At 34.6% G+C, this 21652-nt stretch overlaps 1 protein-coding gene across 23 annotated transcripts in view; it reads right to left on the bottom strand.

Annotated features, from left to right (window-relative positions):
- The window catches only part of CELF2 (CUGBP Elav-like family member 2), a 632079-nt gene that overhangs the window by 340492 nt on the left and 269935 nt on the right, over positions 1-21652 (bottom strand). For 12 of the 23 annotated variants that reach the window (XM_074194138.1, XM_074194155.1, XM_074194136.1 and 9 more), the window contains one exon: positions 5312-5362. The exons of the other annotated variants lie outside the window; for them this stretch is intronic. In XM_074194138.1, the coding sequence (XP_074050239.1) occupies positions 5312-5362 (51 nt within the window). The remainder of the gene's footprint in view (positions 1-5311; positions 5363-21652) is intronic. 23 annotated transcript variants of the gene reach the window in all.

Raw genomic sequence — 21652 nt, forward strand, 5'->3', positions numbered from 1 at the left:
GGGAGCTGGGAGATTTGAATTCTGCTTTGGTCTCTGATAACTAGTTAACAATGTGTGGCTTTGGATAAGTCACTGAATTTCTCTGAACCTCAATTTCCATGTATATAAAATAAAGGAGTTGTACAAAATAACCTCTAAATTCCACTTCTGCTATATATATTCTATGTTTCTATGAGGATTGAAAGGACTGGGGGTGGAGAAGAGAAGTAGATTGTGCATATATCTAGCAGAATAATTATACAGAAAAAAAGGGCAGAAAAAAGAATTAGCAGACATGATTGAGGATGAGAGAGAAGATGAGAGGAAAGGGTTATCAAAACTTTGGGTACAATACAAAGCAGTACTATATAAGGCAAATTATATCTAGTTCTTTTCTAAGGAAGGGAGGAGGGAACAAATAATATTTTGTGGGGTCTTGTGTATAAAAACCTTATCTGGAAAACTCTTTGTGTGGGGGGGTGGAGGGAGGTGACTATAAGAAAAGTAGAGTGACAGATTTTCTGTGGAAGAGAGAAGGAAATTAAATGAATCTGACTATTGTTTGAAGAAACACATCAATGGCACTTTTCAAAGTAAAAAAAACCCTATTAAATAATTTGTATACAAAAACAGTCCATACCTCCTGGAACCCAGTCCTCTACTCCACCTTCTCTGTGACCCACACTTCAAAAAGACTTCTAACCTTAGAGTGTCCAGTTTAAGAAAAAAATAACAGAACTTAAAATATAATGCATATTCTGAAATAGTAGTAGACATCTCTGAAAGGGGATTGGAAAGAAGGCTTTTCTATTCAAAGGTATAAAACAATATTTATCTTTTAGGCTATATGCAGGGTACATTAAACTCCATTTGACTTTTTCCTATTGGCCAATATAATAATAGAACTTTTATTGTCACTGCTTTCCTAAATCCTGATTCTAGAATGGACTAAACAAGTATTCCTCAGAGGAGGGTCTGGAAATTTAAAATCCATTTTGGTTTTTTTTGGGGGGGGGTTACTTTTTATTTTATTTTATTTTTTTGCTTCATTTGATTTTTGTTTGTTTTACTGGTGCTTTACTATACATTTCTTTTGTGTCTGAACTTCCTTCAAGGGTGAAACATGGACATGCCAGTATGAAGACCAGGTATGTGCTGCATATAAGATCATCTACATCATTGAGAAAGTAGTCATCCCAAATATGAGAAGAGTTGGTGTTAGCTCAGTGAATATGTTTTATAAAATTTATATTATTTTTTAACTCATGGAATAAAACAACACTTAAAATTGAAATTAAAAAAAGTTGATTGCATATAGAATTGCAAATCTACCATGTACAACTTGCCATTCCTTCCAAATATTCAACAAAATTATTATATAATTTTTATTTTTTCCTTCCCCCTCACACCCCTGTAATATTTCAGTTTATGCATTTGAAAGTAATTCCTTTTCTGTCCTGAAGGAAGGGTTGCAGAGATCCAACTGTGTCTCACTTGGAAGAGTGAGAGAGGACCCCTCATATAAACTAATCTATACAGGAGAAGGATCCAGATAAAGCAGGTGAGTATATTTCATTTAACAGGTAGCATAAAAAAAGGCAACTTACCCTAAAGGGGATGCTGTAATAACTAATAAAAAATTAATGCAATGCACATTATCAATAAGAATGTCTATCTACCTGATTGATATATTTACTTGGATAATAGTTACAATTTTTAGTGTTACTTATTCAATATTGGGAGAGAGGGAGCATCTTAGAATCATACTACCTTCTTAGGACCCACTGTCTAGGACTAGTTGAAGACATGATTGGTCAGATTCAGAGGGTTAGGAATGAACCCACAGTTTGCACTTGAATCAGCACGTTTTCTTCATAGCTACTAGTTCTTGGTCTTGCATTTTCTTAGCCCAGTCGCAATTTTTGGCAGTCTACACCTCACCCCAGATGAAGGAAAGTCCCTAATCCTTGTTAATAGCAGCAATGGTTACCAATAGTGGCAGCGGGCCAACAGGAACAACCACTAGAATAACTAACCATGAAGGCAGGAAAGTAAACATTTGATTTAACATAGCTCTAGGAGAAGAACAACTTGATGGGAGATGGGGGAAAGGGAGTTAAAGTGCCTAAGGTAGGAAAGTAACTGGGAGGTACAGCAGAAATGAAAATTGCCTATTTTTCTATATTCTATTACTCATGTTTATTAACAAAAACTGAAATCATAAGGCAAAAAGAAGATAATACTGAACTATAAATAACAAACAAAGCAATGCCCCCTGCAAAAAAAAGACAATATATCCCAGTTACTATCATGGTAGAAGTACAGAATAATTTGAGTATTCTGATGGCTGGGATTTCCATTGCACTCTAATTAAAATTCCATACAAATTAAGCATTTAGAGTTTCCTTAAACTGTTACTTTTATTACATGATACAATTTGCCTGGCATGGAAATGTTAGCACATTAAGGTTGTATCATTATAGAGGATTAAGATCTTATCAAGCTCTAAACATGAAATATTATGATGCTACAATAGAGTATCTATATTATGCTCTTGTTCTCCAACATGTTCAGTCTGAAATTTTTATTAATGCTTGCTTTGAATTATGGGTTCCTTCCTTGTTGGAGGTAATTCACATACATAAGTTATCAGGATTTCAGTATGAAGTTGTTGTTTATAAGTCTCCCCACCACCTCACTGAAAGTGTGATTTTGGATGAAGGACTGACACAGAAGTGATTTAATCTCACTCTGCCTTAGTTTCTGAAGATATGAAAAACACAGGTTACACAGGCAATTCAACAGGTTGTTATTAAGCAACCATTACTTATCATGCACTGTGCTACACAGTAGGAATACAAAGAACTCCCCCCAAAATTCCCCAAAATCAAATTCACACCTTTTCCTAATCAAAGGCATAGAAAATAGAATTAAAACAGATTCTAAGTTCCTTGGAAATTGCTGGTCTTCAAATGCATTCATTTCTCAACTATCCATTTGCAGATTATCCATTTTGTGCTTTAATTTTTCATCTCCAACTAGTTTCTTCTGGATAGCTAGAAAAATTTCTGGAGAGGAAACCTCTCCATTTTAAGTTTAAAATACTTAGGCTAACAATATTAGCCTAAGCAAAATATAATTTGGAGGATGACACCGTTGTCTTACTCAAATTATAAATTCCATTCCAAAGTAAAATTGAAATGAATTTTAATTATCTGTAGTTTTGAATTATCCATGCCATCTCTCTTCTATTATCAAGAATAATCAAGACTATAACCGAGTAAACCTTTTTTAAAAAAGTCATAGCTTTTATACTTACAAGAAAACAAAAAAGTCAAACTACTTAAACAATCCCTATAACTAAGAATCACAGCTTTAAAGAGGTCATGAAAGATCTTTCAACCCAACCCTTCATTTTAAAGGTGAAGGAAACATGATAATTTATTTTGTGACCTTAAGTAAGTCATTTATTTGCAAAGCTGAGAATAGAGGACAGACCTCCAGACTTTCAGACTCCTGCAGAATGCTATCTCCTAAAAGTAAATTTTATGGCATCTCTTCACAGAATCTCAGAGTTAGAAGGAACCTGAGAACCATTTAGTCGAATCCAAAAGTGAGCTTGAACTAGACTGTACCAAATTGCTCCTAAAGCTTTAATATCTATGCTATTATAACCAAAACAACAATAGTTCACATTTGCAAAGCACTTTGCATATATTATCTCATTTGATGCAACAACCCTGTGAAGCAAGTAGCTAATTTTCTCACTCTGCAAATAGGGAAACTGAGACTGAGAAAAATTAAATGACTTGCCTAGAATCACAAAACTATTAGGGGATCTCAGGCAGGATTTGACTTTAGATCTTTTCAATTCCAAGATCAACTCCTGTCAGCTGCTTATTAAAAATAAGTACAATGTATCAAGTTTTGAATAAATATGAATATATTGAAATAGTTTTGAATTATTCGTTCTAAACGAGAAGTGTTGTTGTTGTTTGTAAAGTGGATCCCTAACCCAAAAAAGGGAGTGGTGGTACAGAAGATAGTGTGTTGGGTCTGAAGTCAGGAAGACCTGCGTTCTAATGTGACCTCAGAAACATGCTAGCTATGTAACTGTCAGGCAAGTCACTTAATTGTGTTTATCTCAATTTCTTCTTATGTAAAATGGTAAATCACTCCAGTGCTTTTAAGAAAATCCCAAATGAGGTCCTGAAGCATTGGACAAAACTGAAGAATGATTGAACATTCAACAACAACAAAGTGTTTATTTTATCAACAATCTATAATTCAGAACTATAATATGAAATAAAATGAGTATATATGGTCAGATAATCTGAAAACTGAAGTCCCACTTAAAAAAAAACCTACTATAATGTCACTATAGTGACAGTATTGAAATCAGATGCCTAGTTATAGTACTAAATTAATTCTGGTTTCATGACTCCTTTGATCTATGCTATAGAGGCTATCTAGCTCTGTTCTCAAGCTCTGCACTGAAAGTCCTAAACTCCTATCAGGAGGTAGAGAATTGCTTTCAACAAGTTCAATATAAGATGATGGGAGGAGCAAAATTGGAATCTGTTTTTTACCACATTGATGGAAATGCTCTCTTTCTCCTCTCCTCAACCTCATTTTGTACAACTTAAAGTCTGCCATTTTCATAATTAAACCACATCAAAACTTAATTGTATTCCAAAAGAAGAGAGCGAACTCAATATAAATGTTTTTAAAAGAATGACCATCTTTTCAAAAGTGTCATATACATTCCATCTATAAATACCAAAGAAGTCCCAAAAATGTTAGTTTGCATTATATGAAGGAAGATTCTTAATTAAAAGGCTATATGCCATCCCAATTATTCATACAACATGGAAATCTTAAACTGAATAACTCTCAATCATGAGTCTTTTCAAAATTCAGTGTAAAAATGCATATCTTTATGGAGTAGAAATGAACAATATAAGTCTATCTGAACACTGTAATAGATATTTTAATAGTATTTTATAATACTATTTCTAATAAAATTTATTATTGCAATTTTTAATTAAAGATAAATTTTCCATTCAATATAAGTTATGGGACTATAGTCCTTCCTTGTCTTCAAAGAGCTTACATTCTATTTCTTACAGACAAGATCAGTATAATATAATAAAAGGCATGGAAGTCAAGATTAAAAAGAAAGAGCTAAGTACAAATGCTCAAGGAAATTTTGTGTTGGAGAACAGTAGCAGATTGGAGGGTATAAGGAAAAACTATATCTGAACAGGAAAAGTGACATTTCTGCTTAAAAATAAGGGATTTTTAAAAATAGAAATGAGGTAGGAGTGCATACCTGGAATGGGGGGTTCCTTGTGCAAATGAACAGAAGAAGGAACTAGTTCGGCTGAAACAAAACGAATGAAAGATGCAATGAGAAATGAGGTGGGAGTAAGATTGTAAAGAAACTGGGGTGTGTGGGAGGTGATAAATGTTAGACAAATGTTATTTATTTTATAATAGTCAGAGGCAATAGGGAGCCTCTGAAGATTTCTGAGCGGGGGAAGAGCAGATTTTTTTTTTATCTTAGCTAAGATTTGATGGCAGTTGTGTCAAGTAAGGGTCAGATAGATAGATAAGGGAGTAAACTAGGAATAGGGAGACCAACTGGAGCATTACAACTTCCATGAGTTGACTATCTTCTAGCATCAATAACATAATTAAGTATAAAAAAGAGAAAGTTTTATAGCATGAACAACCATTCAACTCCACAGGCCACATATATAACTACCATCACCACAATCTGAAGTTTCTTACAGCTCAGGACATAATACACTCTAACCTTCTGAGATAAATTTCTTTTAAGAGTAAATATACTTTTCCTCTTGGGAGTAAGGACTATATAAAAAGTACCACTAAATCAAGAAAAAGACAAAAAGACTAAAATGAGGAAGAAAGGGCAAAATATTTCCACATGCCAATGAAAGGTATATTTCTGGTACACTGAACTCTTCACCTGCTTACTAGTGGAACTTGGGACTAGGAATCAGATTTTCTAGGAATGGATAAAAAAAGATATCCATCACTTGCTATTCAAACTTATCTGCTCTACATACATATCAATTCAGTTAGGGGAGATATAAGAATCACAATGAATGGATGTTTTGTTATTGTCCATATATAGCTCTATAAGAACAATGATTCTAAAATCCAAACATTTGATTGTCAAGCCACCATCATCTGTCTTCCATTCCACATATACTTCATTTTATCTCTGTCATATCAACCCATTTGATTCCATGAATTAATAACTTGAAGTCTCATGTTGGTGATCTTCTGAATTCTTTCTTTAAGGGTCTAACAGAGACAGACAAATACTAAAGCCATCAAATAGTAGTAGAGCTAAGTAATAAGGATCCATCATCATCATCAAACACAAAAGAGAACTAAACTCAGTGGGTTAATGTGGAAAAGGAAATAAAATTATCAGTAAAAAAGTGGGGATTCCAAGTTAAACCACAAGAATTTTACCTTTGATTTTTATAGGTTTGTCCATATCATACAATGAAATATTTGTGTGGAGGGAAAACCTGTGTGATATAATTTGTTGCTGTTGTTGGTGGGTAGGGGAACCTCTCCCCATTAAAGAAAATAACCTTACAGATCAAAGGAATGGAGCTACCTGATTGTGTAGGTACAGGCCCTCAGACTTCATTTTACACATTTTATTCATGAGTCTATTCTAGCCTGAAGGAAACTTCCAGGATCTTAGAGACTTTTTTAGCCAATAAGATATTCTGATGGGATTAAGTATAGAAATAATATTCTCACTGAAATAAACTTGATATTTGCAACTCCTAGGAAAGCATAGTTAGGACACTCTTTCTAAAATTCCCTACATCAGGTTCCTTATTACTCAATCTCCAAAAAAAGGAAGTAACTGGGCAACCTCACCAGATCAATTCCTTTTTGCATACAGTAATGTATGTTTACATATGTATATTCCTTTTTGCATACAGTAATGTATGTTTACATATGTATATTACTATGTATACGTATTGGTATTGGTTATTCACCTGGGAATGCAGATTAAACATTTTATCTTCTAGCTTTGCCTCTTGATTTATTGATCTCCAAACAAGGGACCAATGGGGAGGAATTATTCTCAGGGAGGATCATAGGAACTTTGAAGGAATTCCCTAATACTTGGTTATTTTTGATGGAAATTCTTGGCATTAGATAAACTGCTGTTTCAAGTTATTAAAGTATAATCCAAATACTTGCCAACTAAAGTGGTGTTTTTTTAGGTTCTTTTGACTTCCTTGCTGTCCATGCCAATTAATTTACACTGAAAAAAACATTATGTATCAACTGTAATGCATTTGTGTCCTTTCTTGTGTCCATATTACACTTCAGCATTAACTCAATTAAATGGGTAAGGATTGGAATTGTTTAATGCTATGCCAAGGATTTTTTCTCATTTTTTATTATGTCTTTTAACTTTACACTAATTTTGATCAATATTGTAAATGTACACAACTGTGAAAGCCTTAGAAACTTTAATCAAGGCAATAGCAATAACCAACCATGATACCAAAGGACCAACAAAGATGTTCCCATATGTTAACAGATACATGATAGACTTAGGGTGCAGAACGAGACGCATACTTTTTAGATGTAGACACTGCAGGAATTTGTTTTTCTTTACCATGTGCAAGTTATAATGTTTCCCTCCACCCCAATTGGGGAAGAGAAGGTGAGAGAGAGAGAGAGGAAATATATTTTAATTGAAAAATTTTTAAAAACCAAAAAATATTTATAAATTCTCTCTCTGTCTCTGTCTCTTATTTCTTGCCATCCTCAAGCTTAGTCACACCTGGGCATTAAAGTCACCAAAAAAGCAAAGCATATAATAATTTAATGGAGAGTGGAGGAGATGGCTTTATTGAATCCTTCAAAGAATTTCTCTTCCTTTTCATTGACTTCAGTAAATGCTGGTACATAACTTGTGATTATTTTCATGGTGGACTTTTTACAAATAATTATCATGAACACTATAATGTTTACATGGTGGTCACTAAACAAGTGTCTCAAATTTATTGTTATTAATAACTAAGTTTAAGTGCATAGACTGCCTAAAACCTTTAGCATCCTCTACTCTCTCTTCTGATACTACTAAAGAAGTGAAACAATTCTCTATAGGTCTGAGAACCATTTTTCATTTCTTTATGTATTTTGTTGGTGGCCATTGTCAAAGAATTCATTTTCATCTGATCTAGGGATGAATTTCTAGGCTGGTCTTTGGAATTAGTCTTTGGTCTTTTGCTACTACAATCTTTGAAGCCTTTTCAGCAAGAACTCAAAATCATACAGCAAAGAATTTTGTATACTTCTAACAAACGTTAAATGTTAAATACAGTGAGGTTTCAATTGTTAAGTGAGGTTCATTATCAACTTGGAGAAAGGGATGGGATGATAAGGATAGGCTTTATGGAAGACATGGCATCTGAGCAGGTTTTGAAAGATTATAGCAGAGAGTAGGTTTGAAGTGTGCATTCCAGTATCTTCTCAACAATATAGAAAAAAGGCCAGAGTCAGAAAAGAATAAAAAAGATTGGTGAATATTTCAGTTTGGTTGGTCCATAAATTACATGGAAGAAAATAATTCAAGACAAGAATAGTAGAGATAGTGGAGAACTTTGATTGCCAGGTTTAGGAATTTGAACTATAGGAAGCAAGTCAAGAGTTCTGTGCAGACAAATAATAGGAAACACGATTATGGTAGGAAAGTTTTATTGGGGAAGAAAGAGAATAAAGAAAGAAGACCAATGAGGAAGTCATTGCAACAGACAAAGGAAGTAGTAAGCCTGTACTAGTGTGACAACAGAGCAATTAAAGAAATAGGACATGGGAGTGATGGCTAAGAGATAGCGATGATACATCTTGGCAATCAACTGGATGTGGAATTTGAAGGAGAGGCAAGTGTTTAAAAAGATGCCAAGGTGGACAAGGTTGTATTGTCAGAAACAAAAACATCAGAAGGTACAGGATAAGGAGGGGAAAACAAAGAACAAATAGAGACATTGCCTATGCAACAAGTGACTTGCTTAGGACCATACAATTAGTGTCTGAATCAGGTTTTAAACCCAAACTGCTATTCATCATACTGTGTCATTTTTTTTCTAGGTGGAAGAAAGGTAAGGAAAGTCTAGTTCATTAGAAAACAAAGTAGGAGAAAATATCAAGGAGACATATAGCACTGCTAAAGCTTTCAAGGAAGTCAAGAAAGATTAGGACTTAGAAAGGTCATTAGATTTGTCAACCAGGGGATCACTGGTGACCTTTAAGCAAACAATTTTAGGAGAGGAAGGAAAAAAATGAGAAGAGATATTATAAGGGGCTCAGAAATAAAAGGGTAGCATTTGATAGTGAAAGGGAGATGAGATGGTTGTTGAATGAGGTAGAAGGTAGTAAGGAACTTTAAGAAAAGAAGTTTTAGAACAATTCAATTGGACAAGCCTTTATTAATCACTTTCTATATACAGATACTTACTAGATGCTGAGAATAAAAAAGACAGAAGAAAATCATACTTACCCTCAAGGAGCTTATAAGACATTGTAGGGAAGAAATAGGGAATCAATAGTGAAGAGCAGTAAAAGTGTCAAGCAACAGTAAAGATCCAACTCACTTTACGCACTAAGAATTTATAATGGGTGAAATCAGTGTGATGACATGACCCTCTCCAAGGATATTCAGCAGCTAAAGTCATCACCAGCTGCCATTTCAAGATTCTATCAAAAGCTGCAGGAGACTAAGATACCCTCTAGTGGCAGTATGGTGCTAGTTCCAAGATTACTCAAAGTGGTCTTAAACTTCACATCAATTCAAGGAAGAAAATAATAAAACTTAAGGAACTAAAAAGGAGGCCCCCCTCCCATATTTTTATCTGTTTAAATTAATTTTCAATATATTAAGTATCATTTTCTTTTTTACAGAAAAAACAGGTTTTTTTAAAAAAGAAAAATTAGTCTCTGAGTCAAGTTTTGATGGTGGCACCTGCCATATAACAGAGGAGTTTTCAATTAGTAACCATACTTTTACTGTGTAAATGGCATAGGAAAGTACTCAAAAATTAATAGAAGCAATCCTGCATTTGAAGCCTGGGAAGTAATTTAATTCAGTAAAAGCTATTGTCACTAACCAAAGATGTACCATATAAATACAAAGGAGAAAAATAATTTGAAAGATAAATGAAAATGAAAAAGTTTGACTGCAAGACTGAAGTGTCATGACTTTAAAATTCTCTTTTTACTATAAAATTTTTTTCTAAGAAGACTTTCACAAAATTAATTTAAGTAGTTTTGTTAAAATTCAGGTTCAATTTTTCTTGAATACCATATTACTTCCAAAGAATTTCACATGGTTTGGACAGCTTCCTGTTATTTGAATTAACTGCTCAAGTACCTTTCTTATCATTGCTGATATACTTGATAAATAGAATGTGAACATCACCCAACAAGGATGGAGATGGTAAAAATCACTAGGCTTGTGGTTTATGAAATAAAATTGCCAAACTGAATCTGTATAGCTCTAGAGTCTAAATTAATGCCAGTAACACTGTTATCAGAAGTCCTTATCCTGCCAGTTTTAGTTCCTAACTCAAACATTTAGAACTAGGAAGCATTACATCTGGCTACAGCTGCATATTACATGGTCCATTGAGACTCAGATGCTGATGGCTGAACTGAATAACAAACAGCTGGGCATAAATGTAAAAATCAGGAAATCACAAGAAAATGTATATATGTATCTGACGAAGTCTCTAGAATTCTAGTATTATGAAAGAGAGAAACAGAGGAAGAAAGACAAAAGAGACCATAAAAACGGAGGTAGGTGTGTGTGTGTGTGTGTGTGTGTGTGTGTGTGTGTGTGAGAGAGAGAGAGAGAGAGAGAGAGAGAGAGAGAGAGAGAGAGAGAGGAATGAGAGAGAAAGGGAGAGGGGGAGAGGGGGAGAAAGAGGAAGGGAAAAGGAGAAGGAGGGAGGGGGAGAAGGAGAGTGTGGGAAAGAGGATGGGAGATGAGGAAAAAAGGTTAACATTACAAAATAGTGTTCGCCCAAGATCAAAATTCAGAAACAGGAAACAATCTTCCTTTATTTCTTTCTAGACCTTTTTCTTATTGTTTGATAAAAGCCTCTGTAAGCTTTAACACACTATCAGATTCTTTTCCAAAGTATTAATAGTGGAAACTTATCAGACTATCTGAGCTTCCAGATCTGGGGTTAACGAAGGAAAACGAACAGATTTCAGGAGTAGAAATACAACTTGAGTGAAAACTTCCCTACTAGTATGATTTAATTACATAATCTTCCAGCCTTGATTCCAGATGCGAAACACAGGATTTTAGAAAGAGAAGCTGTCAAATAAGGGTCTGAAGCAGAGGGGATTTAAGTTAGAAAGTAGGAAGATTTGTCCATGTATTACATTCATAAATTAATGGGGTATTCTTTTATAAAATTTTAAGAGGCAAATAAACCTAGAATGACTCAATTTTTTACCTAAGTACAAAAAGGAAGGAAGGAAGGAAGGAAGGAAGGAAGGAAGGAGGGGAAAAAAAGAAGCACAAAATGCTATGCAAATACATGTGACCTCTTAAAATTTATCCCCAGTGCTATCCATACTCAGCAGTGTGGATAAACCATTGATAGGCTTATTTGAAATAGAGTATCAATACTTTTCCAAGGTCATTTTCCCTCTCTGTGGGACTTGACTAATTTTGCTATAATGTTAACTGGCTGCTTTAGTTAACTTCAAAAAGTAGTGGAGATAGATAAATTCAGGAGATCAGGTCTAAAATTCTAAACAATAATCCAAATCAGAAAGAATCTTACCTGGTCCAGAAGGAACTAACATAAAAGGGTAATAAACTAACCTAAAAGAACTACCACAAAAGGGGTGTCCCCAACTTGTATAAACAACCTTTATTTTTACTCAAACAGTTGAATATATCACTATAACTTTAATCAAAGGTAATTATTTTTTCATTTCACAAGCCAACAATGCCTGTAAAATAAGTACTAAGTAGCTATTATTATTAACTTATACTGATAAAGTTAAAAGGGAAAAAATGGCATCAGTACATTTCCACCATGCCAAGTATTCTATTTTTCTACCATGGTAAACTTGGTTAAGATGAATATGTACAAATAAAATATTAAAAAAACAGACTGGGGAAAAATAAAATTTAAGGTAGTACAGTATCATAATACCAATAACTTTTAACCTATACAATTAAAATATAGAGGAATATGAAATGTGTTCTTGTTGAATTCCTAAATATTTACTAAATGTCTCCTATCTACTGGATACTGTGCTGGTGTCCCTGGAAAAATAAAGACAAAAATGAAGCAATATCCTATCTCTAGGAACTTAAATCCTATTTGAAAACAAAGACACAGATAAACATATATATGTAAGTAAAAATAAATATAATGCAGAGTAATTTTCAATGAATTAGCTATTGGAAAGAAGTTGGGAGAATCATGAAAGCACTAGTGTAGGAGGTGACATGAGCTAAACTTTAAAGGGAGTTTCTTAAGGGCCGATGTTAACTGGAGGTAATCTCCAGATTTGGGAAACAACCTTAGGCAAAGGCATGGAGATGAGAGATAAATTATTGTGTACAAGGAACAGTAAGTTTTATAGTTTGTCAGGAACACTGAGTGATAAAGTGCCATAATAAGCCTGAAAAAATTGGTTGGATCCCTATTGTGAAGGACTTTAAATTCCAAACAGGGGAGTTTGAAAAGCTTATCCAAGAAGCCAAGGGAATCATGAGAGTGAGCAGAAGAGTGATTTGGAAAACCTGGCTTTTGAGACTATCTATGTATCAACTGTATGAAGGGTTGACTAGAAAGCAAAGAGACTGGAGGCAAGGAGACCAATTGAAGCTATTGTAATAGTCTAATTGAGAAGTGATAAAGAAAGGTGATCATGTGAATAGAAGGGAAGGATCTAAAAATAGAAGGTGTGGTAGAATTGGAATCAGCAAGATTTGACAAATGACTGGATATGATCTAAGGGAAAATGAAGAGTTAGGAATGATTCTGGAATTGTGAGACTTGTTAATTGGAAGGAGAGTGGCATGTATGAGAGAAATAGGTGAGTTAGGAAGAGGGATGGGTTGGGAGAAGGAAAATATAATGAATTTTTCCTTTTCCTGAACATGTTGAGTTTTGAAATACCACTGAGATGTCATTCAGTTAGGCTATTCAGAAGGAGAGAGAGAGAGAAAGAGAGAGAGAGAGAGAGGGAGAGCTAGAAAAAGGCACAGAAACATCTATTGGGGATGAGAGTGAAGGAGAAGGAGTGGGGAGAAGGGAAGCAGCGCAAGGGTTGACTGGACCAAGTAGTCCCTGAAATCTCTTGTAGCCTGCATCAGACTAAAATGCAACTGAGATTTAACAACATAAACAAAAATACTATAAAATATAAATATTATGTTTTCGTAACTAAGTCAATATGCAGTTCCCAGGGATTCTTAATGTACAGATTAGTAAAGTTTTTATTTATTTATTTTTATAGTCTAGATCAAAAGAACATGAACATTTCCTGTACAGTTTAGGAATATTTAATTTATAATATATAGCCCAAATGAAAACAACTCATTGTACAGTCAAATTAACAGAAGATGGAATCAAATAAAAGAGTTATTTGGTGGCATCTAAGCCAAAAATTCTCCAGTTATTTCATCACTTCCCTTTTCAACCATTTGTACCAATATGATATAATTTCTGACTTTTCAAATTGCAAATTTTATACAAAAATCCCATTTGATTCCACTATAGCAACTATACTGTTATTTGATGTTTCTACCCAGGCAACTCTGAGAGAGGTTAATTTATTTTGGTTTAAAACTCATCATACATTTTAAAAAGTTAAGTTTTGCTAACTGCCTAAGAATGTAAGCTATCCCAACACACAGACGCCATGTAGTAAGAGGCAAAAACAAATAATCTGTTGCAATAACCCTATGGAGTATGGAAGAAGGCATTTGTACATCCACAGAGGTAATATATGAAACATCCAAATTGAGTTGCCCTCATTTACACCTTACACTTGCACATGATATTATATTACTGAGGTTTGGCTACTGCTCAAAGTGTTCACTGTACAGACTAAATCACTTTAAAATCCTTGACAACCTATTCACACAAAATACAATACAGAGGAGTCTTGTTAGTGTGCTGTATACTATGTTACTTTGAGCACACATTTCCTACTCCAACCCTAAATGTATTTTATTTCAATAACTGTAATCCTGTTTGTATTTAGCCAATAAATACAGTTGATGACCCATATACCACAGCTATAAATGGCCTGTCCCCACCCAAGACACAGCTGAGTTTGTTAGTTTATAAGCATGACTGAAAAGGGCAGTAAACTATTTGTGGAAGGGAAAATTACATTGATTCTAAATACTCCCCAGATTCTTTGGTTGTGAGTGGTCAAAATAACTAAATCATAAAAGCATTCTAATTTCTAAAGATGTTATTCAATCTGGGGAGGACAAAATATGGAATCGAGAATGTTATCAAGTCATTGAGACAGACTCTACAGTTCCTTAAAATAATTCAATAGAACATTAAACCTTTTCAAGGAGTTTTGATTTACTTAGATCCAAAACCTGAAAGATGACCTGGTTCTGAAATCTGAGAAAAACTCACCTCTTGTGTAATCCTAGTTCCCTAGAAGAGTCAGTTCAATCATCACTTTCCTATATAAAGTTTTTCCTAATTATACAAGCTGCTAGAATACTCTTTCCCAAACTAATCTTTATTTAATTTGTATTTATTTTGCATAGTATATTTATATGAGTACACGTTGTCTTTCCCATTAGAACAAAAGTTCCTTGAGGGCAAGGGCTATTTTCTTTTTTCCCTTTTGTATCCCTGAAATGACATAGTACCTATAAGGAAATAAGTTTCTAATATTGCTTATTGACTGATAGAATACAGTTTTATATAAACACATAAGAAACATAAATGTGTCTTCCATTGCATTCCCTAAAAGGAAGGTTCTTATCTATTTTATTAATAACTATTTCAAAGGTTTTTGACATAATGAACTATAAACAGTGATAATAGCAACTATAAAGCTGAATTTTAATGTATAGATTTTTTCTAAAAATAACAATGACAAAAATTAACACTAAGTAATAAAGGCAAACAGGGTTTTCTTACTGAAATGAAAAAATAAAATATATTTCAAGTTTAGATTATAGCTGGGCAAATTTTTTTTTCTCTTGGTCATGTTGGTGTTGCCCCCATAGGACCAAGTCTTCATTGAATTAAGTCCCATCCAGATCAGGGAAACCAGAAAAAGAGGATCACATTCAAACATGTCCATAGAAGCTGAAACAGTTAGACTTTTACACATTCTTATCCAAATGAGACTAGTGTTTCTTGTTTTATATCTGGAAAATAAAGGATTTACAATAGGTGTCATTGTAACTAGATTGGAAATAGCCCAAACGACCACTGAAGAAGTAATAATGTTTTCCTTCAATTATATGATCATCTTTGGAAACCCAGTATTTTAACAAAGTGTTCAAACATCAGAGAATGGAGCTGGTATCATGTAGTTGAGAGCCATGGTATTGGGCCTTATAGTTTGATTTTTGAAAGCCTTATAATGAGGGTGGAGTGGATATACATTCCATTCTTCAGCTGTATTTTTGTTCAACAAAGCCTGCAATTTTCAGTCACTTGAAAATGTAATTATAGATAATGTTTGCATCAGTAGCAAGAATACAATAAGCACACGGGGCATGAAAACTCCACTCAAATCACATCCTCTTAGGTTACGAAGCTTGTCTCCTGCCAAGAGTAAAGGCATTTCGACAAGCTAATATTCAGTATGAAATGGTTTGTGAGTTATACCAACCCATGCATGAATTCTCCTCTAACTTTTCTATTATCCCTCTTCTTGCATTGGGTTCCTTTACAAGGAAGAACTAAAGAAAAAAAAGAAGTAAAGATTCTTTGAAAGTCCATTGTATCAAATAACTCAAGTACTTGACCAAAAAGCTAGGCAGAAATCTAAAGGATCTTGATTTCTAAATAGACCGGTACCTATGCCTCACTGGGCTACAGCTGAAACTTGGGAATAAAACCACTCAGCAAAAATTACAAATCCTATTTGTCTTGATGACAGGAAACTCTTTGACTGGTCAATAGAAATATCAGTTTTTGTGAAGCTCACATAAGATTGTTATCTATTGGGAGAAGTAGGGAGGGAAGGGAGGGAGTGAGAAAAAATATAAAACTCAAAACCTAACAGAAATGATTGATAAAAACTATCATTGTACATAGTTGGAAAAACAAATAAAATGTTTATATAATAGGAATATCAGGATTTTTTTTGCAAGGAAGAGGCAATAAATATGTGTGTGTGTGTGTGTGTAAAACTGAGTGAAAATTTAGAAAGACCAGATATTTGTGTGAATAGCAGAAAGAAAATAAAATGTGTAAATTAAACACAACATTTAGAAGACATCTGTCTTTTGGAGGTATAAGATAGAAGACACTTCAAGAGAAATCTGGCTCCTAAAAAAAACAGTGTTATCCTGGGAAACGAATGAGCATCCACCTTACATTCAAAGTTAATTGGTATAGAATCTCAGCAGTAAACCAGAATCAGCCTGAGGCATTAGGAGATCTTGACATTGCTTGGGTGACTCTTTCAACTAATGTCTCTCATGATACTTTTGCCTTCTAGTTTTTGGAATTAACCTGGCTCGGGAATAAGGTAAAAGCAAAAGCATTTCAACCAGCAAGAAAAATGAAAATGAGAAGACTGTTGGAGCACAGCGGGGAACCTACATTTTATACCCGTAAAGTAGACATTCATCTGCCAGTTGTTCTGCTGAACTAGAAATTCAATAGATTTATGGTGTTCGGAGGTCCAAAGAGTTGATTCCCTACTTCCAGGACCCCAAGCCCTTTAAGCATTTTCCCCAGGACCAGTTAAAGAATTCACACACAACTGGCATCCACAAGAAGCATATATTTATAGAACATTAAGAGAATGAGAGAAAAAAATTCACACATAACTCATGCCACAACTATGTCTGGCATCACATTATGTCAAGGAATTGGTATTGCCAGCTCTGTACCAACAACTGCCTTAAACATAAATGTAGGAATAAAACCTGCCCATAAGACAAGGGGGGAATAAAGAGATGCCTGAGTATAGAAGAAGGAAGCCAGGTGGTTGACACTAATGACATGGAACCATTTGCGTACATCTTAACTTTTGTAATATCTTAGCATGAGATCTTGGTTCCAGGGAAACAGTACTCATTTAGCTTATAGGTCAATATGGTCACAAGAAAAAAAAAGAAATTATTTGCAAAGTTGTTCATTGTAGTGTGGAAGGGGGGGAGAACAACCCTACTACACCTACTTGGATGATATCCTATTCTGTAGAGGTTTCATTGATGTTAGCCTCTGCCAAATGGTAGTTTATAATTACCCTTTCAATCCAATTACCCCTCCAATCGCTCAGAAGCCATTTCCTCATGCTTCCAAAGCTCACAAGCCCTTTCGAGATGAACCCTTTGTGGACATGTAGACCCAGAGGACTATAAGGCTCTGTGTGTTGGGAAGGATACCAATCTACCAAGTCCTTTGGAACTCAAGAAATGCTGTCTCATTTCCCAGTGAGTTTAAATTACTCGCTTATCTTTCTCATGCTATGTGGTGGACACACTGCAAACTTTCACAAGCTTCAGGTGTCTGTATTGAGCCCTCCAATTTTTAAACTTAGAGGGCAAAGAAGTCTGAAAGAAATTCTCATTTGCTAAGTTTTCATAAGCTATATGGTGGCTAAGATTTCTTCCTTTTTAAGCTATATTGTTGTTGTTATTATTTGGCCATTTCAGTTTTGACTGATTTTTTTGTGACTCCATTTGAAGTTTTCTAGGTAAAGATCATGGAGCAGTTTGCTGTTTCCTTCTCCAACTCATTTTACAGATGAAGAAACTGAGCTAAACAGGGTAAAGTAGCTTGCTTGAGGTCAAATTTGTACCCAGGTTATGCTGACTCTAGGCCCAGCACTTCAACTACTGCATCACCTTAGACTCAACTGCAATTCAATCATATTATCAGGGATACCAAACATGATTGATTCATCCCTGAAAATCTTAATTTGGAAGATTTATTAAAACCCCAAATTAATTCATTCAAAAAATTATTAAGGAAATTGTATACATATTCTTGGTCCATATCTTTAACTCTGATCTGTCTTAATGCAAAGAAGGTGACTTTTTATTTATATGTAATAAATAACTACATAAATTTTTGTAGAATTCAGTAAAAAAAAAATTAAGTTGCCTACTTTAAATTGTTCCAAGAATGTTTTCCGGATATACTGGAATTTAGGAAACTCAACATTAGGCACAAAAGTCTATAATATCCCTACTAAGTGAGGGCCTATAATATTTATATTTTTTATTTGTTTGTTTAAAGGTTAGAGTATTGTTTCCTCCCCCTCCTTTTTCACTAGGGTTAGGATTCCCATTATGTGAAAACCAGCCTTCATATTGTGCAGCTGATTCTCTTCCCATAAGAAAATCAAAATCTATTTCAGCTGGCATAGAGATGGTTTTTCAGAATGCGCATATGGGGATATTGGATGGGGATATTGCTTTCATCTCACCCCTTCCCAGAATGGAAGGTCTGATCACAAGTTCACAGCTGGAACATGAACTGCATTTTATTTCTCAATCATTGTGCAGACAAAAAAAGTCTTCATAACATTTTCCTGGGGACCAAGCATTTTCTGAAAGTTTATATGGGAGTAATACAGCTTTATGGGTCTTTGGCTGAGACTTTAAAGCATGAATGTTCTGAGAGAGAAAACATTAACTAGGGATGCTGTAATGAAGTTCTACTATATTTAATTCTTAGAATGTGTTGGTAAGAATGCTGTGGGGTCAGTTTTAAGTGCTATGAAGCTGTAAGCAGACCCCAACAGCAAAGAAATGATTCTGATATTTAGCTGCTATTGGGAGTAGTGGTGAAATGGAAGGAGTGGAGAAATGGGAGAAGTGTGAGGCAAATTATATTTCACTCCAAGGGTTGTTATGAGGATCAAATGAAATAATAATCGGCATATAATAAGCACTATACAGATGTACACTACTGCTATATATCATTAGCTCTATTTTAAAGGAAAAGGAATTGAATTCTGAGAAACAAATGATTGTCATCAACAAATTGCAAGATGACCCAAGAACAGATTTTATTTAGAATTCACAGATCCATAAACCCTCTTGTTTTTGATGTGCTATATTTCAACTGGTTGATGTAAAAGCTTTGCTGTCTTGTCTGTCAATGGCGACTCTCACAAACTACACAAATTTAGCTCTTAAAGGCCAGGTATAACTTGAAAAATCCTAAGAATTCAAAAGGAAGTTTTTAGGTTTTTTTGCTTTAAAACTAAGATGCACAGAATATAATTTCCCTATGTATATTCAATGTGATTTGTTTTGTGTGGCAGGATTAAAAACTAGACCTGGAATTTTATCAATTTAGCAAACACCAAGTAAGGATACGCCCTCAGCCAGCCCATGCAGGTTGGCACCTTTTCTGCTATTTAGAATCTTTTAGTCCTTCAGAATGCCTAGAACTCTGGGAGCTTAAGTGAATTTGCCCAGGTTACACAACCAGTGAGTGTTAGAACCTGGACCTGAAACCATTTCTTCCTGGCTTTCAGGTCAGTTTTCTATTCACCATCATACATGATCACAAATTAAAAACACCAGTTTCTCAGGAGGAGAAAGAGGGAGAGGAGAATGGATTAGAAAGAAGAATGAAGGAAATGAATTTTTAACAGCTAAATACATTTTTTGATGAAAATAAGAGACAAGAGAGAGGGAAAAATCCATGGGAGGGACAGCTAGGTGGCAGAGTGAATAAAGTATTGACCCTGGAGTTAGGAGGATCTTAGTTCAAATCTGGCCTCAGCCTCTTAATACTTATTTAGTTGTGTGACTCTGAGTAAGTCACTTAACCTCATTGCCTTGGAAAAAAAGCAAAAAAAAAGTAAAGAAAAATCCAAGGGAATTTTTTTCAAAAAGGGTGGGAAATTCAGACAATCAATATTTTGATGAAATGAGTAGTGATTTTTATTAATAAAGTACTCCTGAGATATAGTTGGAGATCTGGTAGTGGTGTTAACCAGTACTCTGGTCTTCAAAAGGGTTTGTATAGACTTGCAGACATGGACAACAGGAAAAGATGATTGGGTGGACAATGGGTGTCATGAGGAAAGATTTTTAACAGCATGGGTGGAAGTGAATAATTGGAGTTGGAGGCCTCTCAGTGACAATTTAGAGAAAGCAAACACAGCTGCAGCCTAGCCAAATATAGCTGGCCAAGACAATGACATCCATGAAGTTAATCACTCTAAAATATGCTATCCTTATGCTCAACCAGAAAACTCAACACCCCTTCTATAAAATAGGAAGTCAAAATACACTTGCATACTTAGAAACATGCAGTGGTTAGAGAAAGACCAAACAACAAAAAAAAATGATTTTGATATTTAGACATCATTATGTCCTTGAAATTCCCATTCTAAGAACTGTACTATAGAAATAAATTCACCCCCCCTTTTAAATCCAGGAAGATATCTGAGAACTCTAAACAGAAACAAAGCTTTTAAGAAATTATTAATCCAATAGATATAAAAAAGAAAACAGATGCTCCAAAAAATACTAATACTATTTACATTTGATTCAAATTTGAGCTGAAGTTTATGAAAATGAATTTCCATTTAGACAGTTCATTATGGTTTTGAAATGCTTAGACAAATATTTTCCTAGAACTATCCATGAGGTAGATGATGAGAGACTTTAGTAACCACAGTTTAGTTTTTTTTTGAGGGGGGGGAAATAAAGAAATTGGTACATGGTGTCACTGAACAAAAGGTGAGCTGGTGAGCAAAGCTAAATGCATTCATGTTAGTCCTCTAACAAATGCTTTTCTTGCTTATTAGAAATGAAATATCAATTTTTCTTTTCTTCTGCTTCCTTGGCCCTACAATCCAAGGATTCTCTCAAGAAGTTCAGAGCAAAAGGGGAATGGTTGAGCTGATGAATCTGTGTGGAATGTTGACTTATGTTAATATATATATAGCTTGAAACTTCAATCCCTTTCATGTGCATAGCTTGAGTTGAATTTCCTTTGTGTCAATATTCATAATTTCCAGAAATCTTTTTTCTTATTTTTAGATTCTCTTTTTTTTTTTTGAGGCAATAAAAGGGAGCTATGACAACTGCCACATGGCACCAAGCAAAAAGTAGGAGTGAAGGGTGGACAAAAAAGAGTGGGGGGGGGAAGCTAGGTGGTACAGTGGATAGAACACTGGCCCTAGAGTCAGGAGGTCTTCAGTTCAATCTGACTTCAGAGACCCAGCTGTGTGACCTTGGGTGAGTCATTTAACCCTATTGCCTTGCAAAAACCAAAAAAGAAAAAAAAGAAAAAAGGATGAAGGGGTAGAACTGGATTGGAAAAGTAATCATGCATCCTGTTGAGATATGTCCATAGGTTAAAAGGACATTTTCACAAGGACATTTCTGCTGCCTTGAGAGAATTTTTTATAAGAAAAATTCATTCCTTACATGTAGCCA

The sequence above is a fragment of the Macrotis lagotis genome, chromosome 7 (assembly GCF_037893015.1).
Source record: "Macrotis lagotis isolate mMagLag1 chromosome 7, bilby.v1.9.chrom.fasta, whole genome shotgun sequence".
Taxonomy (NCBI): Eukaryota; Metazoa; Chordata; class Mammalia; order Peramelemorphia; family Peramelidae; genus Macrotis; species Macrotis lagotis.